This window comes from Aythya fuligula, chromosome 5 (genome assembly GCF_009819795.1).
Source record: "Aythya fuligula isolate bAytFul2 chromosome 5, bAytFul2.pri, whole genome shotgun sequence".
NCBI lineage: Eukaryota > Metazoa > Chordata > Aves > Anseriformes > Anatidae > Aythya > Aythya fuligula.
Genome location: NC_045563.1, coordinates 63,364,733 through 63,377,328, shown reverse-complemented (window position 1 = coordinate 63,377,328; position 12,596 = coordinate 63,364,733). Strand labels below are relative to the sequence as shown.

The 12,596-nt window shown below is 39.6% G+C and overlaps 1 protein-coding gene across 1 annotated transcript; it reads left to right on the top strand.

The window, feature by feature from the left end:
• The first annotated feature begins 631 nt into the window (after nucleotides 1–631).
• Nucleotides 632–10,643, top strand: LYVE1 (lymphatic vessel endothelial hyaluronan receptor 1). Its single transcript, XM_032189193.1, has 6 exons — nucleotides 632–713; nucleotides 6,337–6,496; nucleotides 6,602–6,741; nucleotides 8,622–8,915; nucleotides 9,723–9,801; nucleotides 10,420–10,643. The coding sequence occupies exons 1-6, from the start codon at nucleotides 632–634 to the stop codon at nucleotides 10,604–10,606; spliced, it is 942 nt and encodes a 313-aa protein (XP_032045084.1). The 3' UTR covers nucleotides 10,607–10,643.
• The last annotated feature ends 1,953 nt before the right edge of the window (nucleotides 10,644–12,596 follow it).

Sequence of the window (12,596 nt, the reverse complement as noted above, 5' to 3'; positions counted from 1 at the left end):
AAGGATTCCCATTTTTGGTAGCACATGTCCAAATCTCTTCAAAACCAAGTATCAAATTACCTCTGCATTATGGTACCTATTTCTGCATCGCAACTCTCAGGCAAAGGAAAGTAAAAGCACTACATCAAGGTGTAGAGGACAGTGGGGAATGGATACTCTTCTAACTCCAAAAGAAAAATGCTCATTTTTGTTCTCTTTGCTGTGATGCAATAAATAATTATGTTTATTTACCAGCTAAATAGTGTGAGTAATGTGTTGTTAATCAGTAAAACAGGAAAAAATAACAAAAGAAAAGTTTTCAGAGTGTTTACTGACTTTGCAGTCTACCAGTCTTATCTCCCTTCCTCAGCTGTGTTTTCTGCGTCAGCAGTAGTTAAATTTTCCAGCAAATGCTGAAAGAGTTAAAGGTGATTAGGGATTTCCACTCAGTGACCTCACCTTTGTGTGGGATAGTCAACGCATTTGCTCTGACATCCTTTCTATGAAGCAGTGCAGTGACAGCTGGAAGTTGCTTTCAAGAAGTCATCTCAAAGGCAGTTTCAAAGGTGGTCTGACAGTATCCAAAACCTGAACTTTTCTCAGCACAGAAGACAAATCACCTTGAATTTCTCAATTTTCCAAGTTCGTGACAATGACAAATCATTTTGGAGTTACCTCAGCGGTGTTTTCAGTCTGGGTTATGACATTCATGGCTCAAAATTACTTCATAACAGGTATGTAAGGTTCCACTTTTTAAAATATCCTAGTTGAACAGTAAAGTGCTCAAAAAAAGCAGCTATTTTCCCAAACAAAATGGGGGAAAGTGTCTGTAGATAGGCCTGCTAGCATAGGAAACCACAAGATTTTCATAATATAGCTTTCCATAATATGCAATGAAAAATACTCTAACATATAGGGGAAATCTTTCACTCTAATGATTTGATAAGCTCAAGTGCTATGTAAATGCTATAGAACTGCTTGTTCTAGAGTTTTGGTTGTGCATTTAGGATTAAGTTTAGAACTATTGAAATGTGACTTTATATTATTGAAGACACCATAGCAAATAGTTTTACACAATCCTCAGAAAGCACAACATGTGTGAAGCCAGGTCTGTGAAAATGCTATTGTTAATGCTTTTTTTTTTTTTTTTTTTTTTTTTTTTTTTTTTTTTTTTCCATATCCTGACACTCTTGACTTGCAAAATTGAAGGAATTGTATGCCAGGATCTTGTGGTTCATCCCCAGGGCAGGCATGCTTGTATCTGGTGAATACAATGCAGGAGTTCCTGTTCTATATAAACTATCTGTCTGCAAAATTAGCAGTGGGAATTGCCAACTTCAAATTTTATCATACAGTTCTTAGATAATACACTTCCCTCAACGCTATTGTATGTGCCTATTTTTTGAATCAGGGTCATGTAATACCCCTTTCTTATGTAAGTTAGGGAAATGTGGATGCCTCTTAACCTTATGTATTGGGTTTATGTTAGACATTGTCTAACATTACGTTAGACATTATTGTTAGACATTGGAAGAGGCTGCCCAGGGAAGTGGTGGAGTCACCATCCCTGGAAGTCTTTAAAAGACGTTTAGATGTAGAGCTTAGGGATATGGTTTAGTGGGGACTGTTAGGGTTAGGTCAGAGGTTGGACTCGATGATCTTGAGGTCTCTTCCAACCTAGAAATTCTGTGATTCTGTGATACGTGCCAAGTGTTTGGTAGTGGGGGGCTGCAGGGCTTGTCCCTGTGAGCAGAGCCCAGCCGCTGCTCTGTGTCAGATAAACGCCACTTTCATCTGGCTGCAAAAAGAACCTGCTGCTGTCCAGAGTTGAGCCAGGGAGCAGCATTGGTTCGACCTCTGGAAGAGCAGATTTAAGAAAGAGGGTGAAAAAAAATAAATGCTGTTTGACAGCAGCTGGGGGAGAGAGGAGTGAGAACGAGCCCTGCAGATCCCAAGGTCAGTGCAGCAGGAGGCAGGAGGTGCTCCAGGCAGGCAGCAGCAGTTCCCCTGAGGCCTGTGGAGAGGCCCCTGGTGGAGCAGGCTGCCCCCTTGAAGCCCATGGGTCCCACATGGAGCAGATCTCCACGCTGCAGCCCGTGGAGGAGCCCCCGGTGGAGCAGGTGGATGTGGCCTGGAGGAGGCTGCAGCCCATGGAGAGCCCCTGCAGGAGCAGGCCCCAGGCCAGAGCTGCAGCCCGTGGAGAGGAGCCCACGCAGGAGCAGGGGCTCTGGGCGGACCTGCCACCCACCCATGGGGAACCCGTGCTGGAGCAGTTTGCTCCTGGGGGATGGACTCCGTGAGACGGAGCCGTGTGGGAACAGTGCTTGAGGAGCTGCAGCCTGTGGGCAGTCCCCACATGATCAGTTGGGGAAGGACGGCATCCCGTGGGAGGGACCCCACAGGTAGCAGGGGCAGAGAGGGACCGTGAAAGAGTGGCAGAGAAGTGCTATGGACTGACTGCAGCCCCCATTCCCCTTTCCTCTGCACTGCTCAGGGTAAAGAGTTAGAAGAGGGCAGATGGAGGGAAGGTGTTTTTAGTTTTAGTTTCTCACTATTCTAGTCTGCTAGTTATAGGTAACAAATTATTAATTTGCCTTTGCTGCGTCTGTTTTGCCTGTGAAGGTAACTGGTGAGTGGTCTCCCTGTCCTTACCTCAGCCTTTGAGCCCTTTCCATTTTATTTTCCCCCTTTCCCTTTGAGGAGGGGGAGTAAGAGAGTGGTTATGGTGGAGTATGGCTGCCCTGACAGATAAAATTATCCCACCCCAGTAGCTGCTAGGATATCTGCAGATACCAAATGCATATCACATGTTTCCAGATGTTTCACTGTAGGAGTAAATGTTTGTTCTAGCCATGTAGAAGAACACTATGTCATTGTTGCAGATAATCGATTGTCATATCTACTGAAAGGCTTCTGAAAGCAACTGGGCTTGAGTGAATTAGATGCTCAAGTTCTGTTGAAATTCCATGGTTGAAGTACTGAACAACAGTAGATTCTTCTACGTATCCCAGTCACTGAATATATTTTTGATGGGGAAACAGCGTGAGTCTTAAGACTATCCTTTCCAGCTGTTAGGACATCCTTAGTTCCCATCTAATGCTCACTTAGGGTACTTACTCATGCACCCTCAGCTCATCAGTTCAGTGCTCCTATTAATCTCATGGCCCATTTGCAGTTGTGCCTTGGAGCTCTGTGTAGTATGCCTGTGCCCAGTCCAGCTGGCTCCTGTGCTGTTTTACTGCTGGGCTTCATGGATGGGACCACAGACTTGCATTGGAGGTAGCCTTGTCTCCAGGATGGCCTTCAGGCATGTGCGACAGATAGCACCCTCTCTTGCTGTTCCCAAATGAACTTTCTGATGAACCCTGCATCTGACATGTTCTCTTGCTCCCTGACAGTGCAGAGAAGCTGCCACAAACCTGCCACAGTGTGGCCCTGCTTGGGTACCACAGGGCTGTGCCCTGGTTGGTGGTGGCACTGTCCTGCCTGTGCTGCTATCACCGACAGCTTCTGCAGCTTCTGGCTCATCTCTTCTTGTGGAACAGCCTCACTGTTGCTGCTCCCTGACATCAGCAGCCAAACTCAGCTCTCCAACAAATCAGAGCGAGGGCCTGGGGCAAAGCAGAGATCAAGAAACACCAGCTTCTCCAAAAAGCAAGAGGAGAATTCATGCACAGTAAATGCAATACCTGTACCCTGCACATATTATTTTCTTCCTGTCTTGTGATGAATTTGTCTTGTGAGATTCTTCTGTCCATTTTTTTCCCACCTTTCTCAGTAAAACTACTGTTCACAGAGGACCCAAAACGCGAATTAGTAGATAAACTGAATAGAGCAAAGCTAAAAGGACACATGTAGGCAACTTGTGGACCCGAAAGGGTAATGAGCTTCTATAGGATTAGTCTGTCTCCCGTACAAACTCGGTTGTCTTTAGTACAGAAGTCAGAGGTGATTTAAGAGGTGATGAAAAGTTTTGAAGAGGTTACTCTTCTCTTTCTGGATTTCTTTTGCATACTGTAAACCCATCTGGAATATAGTTTGAAGCTCATAACATTTCCAAAAGGTTTCTTTCACTTTTCTATTATGTTTTAAAGAGCTTAGTAAATTCTAAGATAAAACTTCGGTCCATGTCCTACAATCACTTTTCTTACCACTTAAGACTTTCTGTTAAGAATTTTCTGTTACTGAATTTCTATATTTATTGTGCTATATATCTATTATACAATTCTCCTGTAAAAAAGAGTCAAGTCTGAGTATAAAAAGTAGTAGGTGAATAAAGGAATTAGGCATCCTAGACAAGGAATGGGGGGCTTGAAAACTATGGTAAATGAATTGCAGAAAGTACAGCAGCAGCTGAGATGGAGGGAGATCCAGAAGAAAAAATAAAAATCTCAAGAGGACTGGGAGAGTTCCCTGTTAACAAGAGGGAATTGAGAAAACTTAATGTTGGAGTACCTGTCTGACACCAGAAGTAGTCTGAACGAAATGAAGACATACAGGAGGCTATTCATGAAGACACGCTGACTGGAAGGAAGACATATGACAGTAATATGGAAGAAATTTGACACCGTGAATCATCTTTACATTGGGACTGCTTGGATACACTTGAGGTCCTTGATGCACACACCACTGAGCAACAGTGCTTCTCTGGATCCTCATACAACATGTCTGGCTGGTCTTACCTTCAAGTCAGGCCTGGTTGTTGCCATGGTTTCACTATAGGGACTGCTACGGTATTCACTGGCTCACCTGCGGTGTGTTAATGGGGGGCCAGAACATCCATAGCTGCTGAGATAAATTCACCAAGTTCCATGATTGCTTTACCCAAAATTTAAATCCCAATAAACTAAAGAACAACAGAGATGCATCTCTTATCAAAAGCCATTTCCAACCTCACAACACCCAGTGGGAACAGGACTAGAAAGCCTGCCTTTCTCTTTGCCCTCCACACAAGATGAGACATCTGTTTTTCTCATGGTAGGAGTGGCTTGGCTGCTAATTCTATGACTTCATTCATAAAATTCAATTTAACTTCTCTTGCTAAGAAATTTGGTGGATCTGCACGTGTCATTTAATTTTCCCTTGAGAGTTTGTGGACTGACTGTGGTCTGATGCACAGGTTTTATCAAGTATTCATTAGTGTACGTACCTGGTAGGCACAGAGTCTGAAAAGGAAATCCAGCAAGTAACAACTTTAGCTATTGCTTATCTGAAGTATTTGCAATGAAATGCTGAAATGTTTACAAGCTTGCATAAATACAAAAAGTGTCCCCACTGTATTCAGTTATTCCAGTTGCATTTTGTTGTGTTGTGTTTTTTGTTTGGTTTTGGTTTTGTGTTTTATTTTTTTTTTTCCTTGATTTGTTGTGTTGTTTCTTTCTTTCTTTCTTTTCCTTGAATTTATTTTGCCAAGGTATGAGGATTTTCTTCCTGGGGTCTCTGAAGCTGTTTTGAGATGATTTTTTCATACAGGCTATTCCTTTTCATTTAACATGGTAATTACTGAATGTAACTCAAAAAAAAAAAAAAATCTACCATATGCTTCTGGGGAAACATGGAGACGAAAGAGTATTATCTTTTTCCTTGTCTGCGTCAAATTCTGAATTCTGTCGTGTCCTTAATACAGATAAAGAAAGTAGATACTAAGAAACTGGAGCAGGTGTAATCAGACATTAGCTATGCCTTTTCTAGTGCAGGTGTCATGGCCAATTGTGGCTTTCTGAAAAAGCTGGATGAGTTTCCTATTGCAAAGTAATAGGGGAAAAGTGTCAAATTCACCCCATCTATCCCCTCTTTTCCTACCACCTGCTTCCTGCCAAGTACTCAGTAAATTCAACACATGCCAGTGCCTGGGGAAAAAATATCATGCAAAACTAGAAAAGAAAGTTAAATTTAGGAGGAATAAGAACTATAATAAAATCTTTCTAGTAAGAATGTTATACTGACAGAATCCAGTCTAGTGATTGAGTACAACTGCTAGGTTTATCATTTTAATAAAAAAAAAAAAAAAGAAAAAAAGAAAAAAAGAAAAAAAAAAGAACTGTCTGATTACTCTTCCTATTTTGAATTTTTGAATGAATAAGTTTGACAAATAACAGCAGCTTTACTAAGAAGCTGACTCTAGGTAACACCACAAATACAACTAGATATGCATTTAGTCTAATAACAGTCAAACCTTTTGAAATTCCAGACTATTGAGAAAACTTTTTATTGTGAAGTATGTCTTTTTGCTAGAAATTACTTTTCTACTATCCTCAAGCTAGAAACTTTTAAGAATGTGCAATTTGAATGATACTTTAAATTCCAATAAATGTTAGTATTCAATACTAACCTTGAACATTTATGTCTAAATTACAGGTTCTACACTTCCACCTTGCAGGATCACAGGTGTAGGTCTTTATATTGAGGAGAAAGTGAATTTCTCAGAAGCAAGTAATGCATGCAATCAATTGAATTTACAACTGGCAAGTAAAGACCAGGTTGAAAAGGCTTTGAAACATGGCTTTGAAACGTGCAGGTATATGATATCAGTTAGCATCTCATTACCTTCAATAAACTACTTTACCTTACATGAGGCTGGTGACAAATCTGATATTAAAAGGACTGATGTTTTTTATTGTAGCTATGGATGGGTGAAAGATGGAGTGATTGTAATTCCTCGGCTAATATCCAACCAGAAATGTGGTAAGGGCAAGGTTGGACTGGTGTCATGGAGTATTGAACACTCTAAAACATTTATGGTTTACTGCTTCAATTCTTCAGGTATGTAAGCGTAACAACTACATTTCTTGTGTTTGGATTGGATTTTTTTAAATATCTGAATGAAAAAAATTCATAACAGGAGAGATCTTATCACCTGGTAGCTATTTTCCCCTGACCTTAAATGTTGTCTAGTTGTATTTAGCTCTGTGGGGAGAAGCTTTCAAGCAATACAGGAGGTCTGTTCAGTTCATCCAAATTAATAAGTTGGTGCTGCCATGAAAGCTCTTATAAAAGAGTTGCTTTTACCATTCTGTAATGTCAACACAATACTTTTAATAGGTTTTTGTTATTTAGGTGTTTTGATTTGAAGGACTGTAAATTGAATTGCTGACCATGAGTCAGCAATTTGCCCTTGTGGCAAATTTGCCCTTGTGCTGGCCAAGCAGGCCAGCAGGATCCTGGGCTGCATTTGGAAGTGTTGTCAGCAGGTCAAGGGAGGTGATCCTCCCCCTCTGCTCAGCCCTGGTGAGGCCACACCTGGAGTACTGTGTCCAGTTCAGGGCTCCCCAGCACAAGTGGGTTAGAGAACTGGAGCACCTGTTGTATGAGGACAGGCTGAGAGATCTGCGCCTGTTTAGCCTGGAAAAAGAGAAGACTGAGTGGAGACCTCATCAGTGTGTATAAATATCCGAGGGGAGGGTGTTAAGAGCATGGAGCAAGTCTCTTTTCAGTTGTGTCCAGTGACAGGATGAGAGGCTACAGGCACAAACTGAAACCAGGAAGTTCCAGCTGAATATGAGGGGACACTTCTTTGCTGTGAGGGTGACAGGGCACTGGAACAGGTTGCCCAGAGAGGTTGTGGAGTCTCCTTCTCTGGAGATATTCAAAACCTGCCTGGATGCCGTCCTGCACAATGTGCTCCAGGTGATCCTACGTGGCAGAGGTTTGGGCTAGATGATCTTCAGAGGTCTCTTCAGAGGACCTAAGTTTGCTGAATGGTGAGAAAATGAGAATGTATATTTAACATAGGGAGGATTCTGCATTTCTTCATCTTAATAGTTAAACTATTGCCTGTTCTAGGTATGTCTTAGCTAAAACATTTAATAGAAGCTCATTTTGTCAATTTTCTTTGTGGTTGTAGCGTCAAAAAACATTTGAAAACTATGGCAGAAAAAAATAAAGAGCCTCTGTCATTTAGGTTTTTATTAGAGAATCAAAGAATGGCTTGGGTTGGAAGGGACCTTAAAGATCATCTGGTTCCAACCCCTCTGCCATGGGCAAGGATGCCTCCCACCAGCCCAGGCTGCCCAAAGCCCCATCCAGCTTGGCCTTGAACACCTCCAGGGCTGGGGCATCCACAGCTTCTCTGGGCAGCCTGTGCCAGGGCCTCACCACCCTCTGAGTGAAGATTTTCCTCTGAATATCTAAACGGCCCCTCTTTTAGTTTAAAGACATTACCCCTTGTCCTACCGCTCCCTGATGAGTCCCTTTCCAGCTTTCTTGCAGGGCCCCTTAAGGTTGTGGAAGGTACCTAATAAGGATAAAAGGTACCTAAAATAGCATTTATCTTCAAGTGTGTTATATATGGCAAATATTTCTGAAGCTTGAATCTGCAGTTAAGCCTTCTGCTCTGCAGGAGGTCGGTGTGTGTGTTTAATATGGATTATCACTCTAAGTACTGTTCGGGAGGAATAGATTATGGGTATGCAAATACAAAACGAGCATCGCATTTACTCCAAGTGTTTAACCATGTGAGTAATGATAAAAAGGGCATCATCGGTGTCTTAGCTACACATCGGAAATAAGCGTGCCTGATCTGGATAAGGCAACAACTAATTTGCAGAAGGGAACGGCTGGGTAACAATTTCTGTAAACGTGTGCGCAGTAAGTACAAACCTAACAGAAGCATAACCTTTACGTGTCTCCTTTCCCTACTGCAGATGTCCAAATTAATTCATGTGTACCAGATCCAACTACAACTAGACCATCATCAAGCGCACCAACGGACTTAACTGCCTCTTCAGGCTCAGATTTAACTGAAAACGTCACGGCAGTGCCTAACGCAACTGAGACGGAACGGGCCTTGAAAAAGCTGAAATTTCAGGTGGTATGTGTAACTGAAACAATATTACCAACGGAGGAGACTACTACCAACACGCCAGGGGAATACTCACTTGACTCTCCCAACTACACTTCCCGTGCTGCCTTTAAGAACGATGGCGTTGTCTTTGGAGGTAAAGGCTATGGATGGTAGCTCTTCAGTTAGGAGAGCTGGTTGGTTATGTAGATGTTAGCAGGAAAACTGTTTACTGCTGGTCTTGCTTGCTACTCCAGCATACATTTTTATATAGCTGAATCTGGAAGCAGAATAAATTGTTACAGTTTTGCAAAGGCAAAGCTTATAAGGCAGAGAGTTGTTTTGTTGTTGTTGTTTTTAAGTAATTTTTAAGGTCTTGTTATGACTTTATACTTTTTGAGAGTATTTCAGTAAGAAATAGTAGAAAGTAATTTTGGTTAATGCGATTTGGGGTGAATATATTCCTTAAAAATTCTTAGCAGACACCATGTGCTCACAGTAATAGAAGAGTCTGCGGGCTCTTAAAAACAATAGAAGTCATGGAAATTTTAAGGAGAATAGTGCTTTGTTCTCCAGGTATGAGGTGTGAATAACAAATCCTAATATACAGCAACTGAGGAATGGACTAAATATGAGGAAAAAAAAAAAAAAAACACATTCTAACTGGAAAGATGATTTGTTACAAAAACGTTTTCTTGGCAAGTTGTAAAAACTCTCCAATGAGCAGATTAGACAAACATCTGACATGGACTGCCAAAATACCTGTTTCAATCTCTCAAAACAATGAACAGGAGTAACAAACATTTTGAGATCCCTAATACCTCTGTCCTTCTGCATGTCTACGTGTATGAACCTCCTACACAATGCTGTTTTAAGAAGAATCTGGATTTATGTTCATAAGCCTTTAGAAAGTCTGAATTAAGAATAAATAAAAACTCAATGCATACTTCACTTTTTTCTCTAGGTATCCCAACAGCACTCCTTGTACTGGCACTCATCTTCTTCATTACATCAGTTGTTCTAGCAGTCTGCTATATCAAAAAGTAAGATTTTTCTTTCTTTTCTCTTGTACTGAGTTAACTTCTAGAGTACAGTCAGTGAATATTTTACTTATATAGTTAAAGATCAGAGATGTAATGACAAGTGTAGGACAAAGAACAAAATCTTCATCCCTGCTCTGCAGATAAAATTTGTTTTTGCTGTTACTATTCCCTATTTCAGAAAAGAAATCAAGGACAAGTATTACCTATCTTTGATTAATCAATCATGCCTAGTGTGGAACATTTCTGTGTCTGCCAAAACAGCAACATTGAAATGTTGCTTCATTGAAGTGTGCATCTGTTTATATAAAAGACTGTTTATGTAGCTTTATTTTGTTTCTTTCAATGTCAAACTTAAGGGAGTAGATGTTATTTTTGTTCAAAAAAAAAAAAAATAAAATGTTGAACTCATTTGAATCATTTATACAGATCTTCAACACGGAAGATCATTAAATATCAAAAAGTTGTCTGCATTTCTAACATCCTAGCCCAGCTTGTATTTTCATTACATAACACAAATCCTGAACATGCACTGTTTGTTTAAAGATACTTAGCATTTTGAGGAATGCTATCTAACTATGTCAGTGTTGCTGCTTTACTATCTTTTTTTCCTATTTAAAGGTACAAGACAACGTTCCCATTTTCATACAAGAATCAGAAAAAAGAAATGGTTGAAACTACAGCTCTCAAAGAGGCTGAGTCAAATGACAAGACACCAGAGAAGGAAACAAAGAATAATGGAAAAAAGGTAGAAGAGTCTAAATCCAAGCCTGAGACCACAGTAAAATGTTTAGAAGCAGAAGTTTAAGAGGAAGAACATACACTTCTTTTTAGAAATACATAAAACAAAGCACACAACTTAACAATGCTTTTAAACATGGGTGACTCTAAATACTCATGAATAATATTTTCTCTATCTTAACATACGAAAACGTCTTTTTTAATAATTACAACTGTAAATGCTCTTGCAAAAGAACATGGTCTCTTATTTACCTGAAATAAATGAAACGTCCATATTACAGCTCATTTTTCTTAATAAAGAAGTAAACAGGAGTCTGCTGTTAATGTCATACAGTGTGTAAGTATTTGCACAGAATTCAGAGCAATATGTAATTAAAAATTCCTTTTTATCTGGCTGGAGAATGTCTGCTAACTGAATATCTAAACTAAAATGATATTGTAGCTCTTTATCTGTAGTTTATTTCCATTAAATAGTTACTTTTTTAAAAAAGAGTGTTTACAAACAGAACAACTAAATCCATTTAGTAGAAAAAAATAACTTAAAAAAATCAATATATCAGCCCACTGTCATTCAAATACCCCAAAAAAAAGGATGTTGACGTGTTCCTATATATATATATATATATATATATATATATATATTTGTGTGTGTTCACATACTTATATAGCAACAAGTAACTTTCTTAGGCATCTTCATCATCTAATTTACTGTTTTATTTATTAAAACATGTATGATTCTCATATCACATATTTGATGGGGAAAAGAACCTTGAAGAACTTTAAATTGTATCTCAACAAATATATTTAAGGTCTTTGTGGATATTTTAATGTAATTTTCAAAATAAAGACCTCAGGTATTAGGCATTTACAGTACTTCATAAAAACAAACAAACAAACAAAAAACTTTGGTTTGTCTGGACCATTTATTCTCATGAAAACTGCCTTACAGGAAAAAGTACTCATATAACATTAGTGTTACAAAAGTAATCAGTTGATATAAAAGAAAAAAAATCAGCAATTCATTAACTATTTTCTTAACAAATGGTTTGGACAAGCTGTATTTATATGTGAAAGGTTGCTGTGGCAAAATAAGTTTCTTTTTAGATCAAGTAGCTTGAAAAAGTCTTAAATAGAATGGCAAGCAAACTGTTCACTTACATGGCATTTTCTACAGTTAGAATACGTAGTTATGAACTTCCATTTTTAGATTCACAGAAATTTAATATTTGCCCAGTGGTTATATGTTCCCCTTGATAGCAACTTACAGGGTAATGCTAATAGCGTACTTAAAGGAATCGCTGTGTTGTTGTTTGGTTTCTTTCCTTCCCTTTTTTTTTTTTTTTTTTTTCTTCTTCTTGATAGCTCAGAGAAATTTCATGGCTCCAAGGGACAGGGCTGCTGTGTTGATATGCAGCCCACCACTGCTGCAGAGCGAGTGTGATTCAGTACAGCTCCAGAAACTGCTTATTTTAGAAGTCCATCCATGGAATTTCAACAGAAAAATCTGCAGCACAGGCAAGCACTAGTTACAGCCTTTTTCTGATCAGTTAAGTAGTTATTCCCCTTGCAAGGTACTGTAGGAACACCATGCACTTCTGCTTGCCGTGCACTGAAAGCATGCTATGCCATGTGAACAGAGTAGAGAGTAGGAATTATGCCGTCAGGAAAAGCCACAGCCATCACTTGTCATGATGGTATCAGAATAGCAAGTGGGCTTAAAGATGCAGTCACTGGTAATGGATACAAAGTAATTTTGGATTATTTGTTTTGTGACATACTATGATTTCCCTTTATGATCTGTCTTTTCCAACTTTTTAGAGATTAGAAGTTATTCTGTTTCTTTCTTCTTTTTCTCACCAGCGTGTGAAAATTATCTATCCTGTCTTCTACTAATGTTACCTCTGCTCCAGAGGTACATAACTTTCTTTTGCCTCAGATCATCGTATACACACCTGAAAATTTTCAAAAAATTGTTCTCTAATTTCCCTCAGGCTGGACGTTTGTAGCTTCTGTTTTAGATCTCAGTAAGGGGTATGGTTTCCAGAAGTGTTTATTTT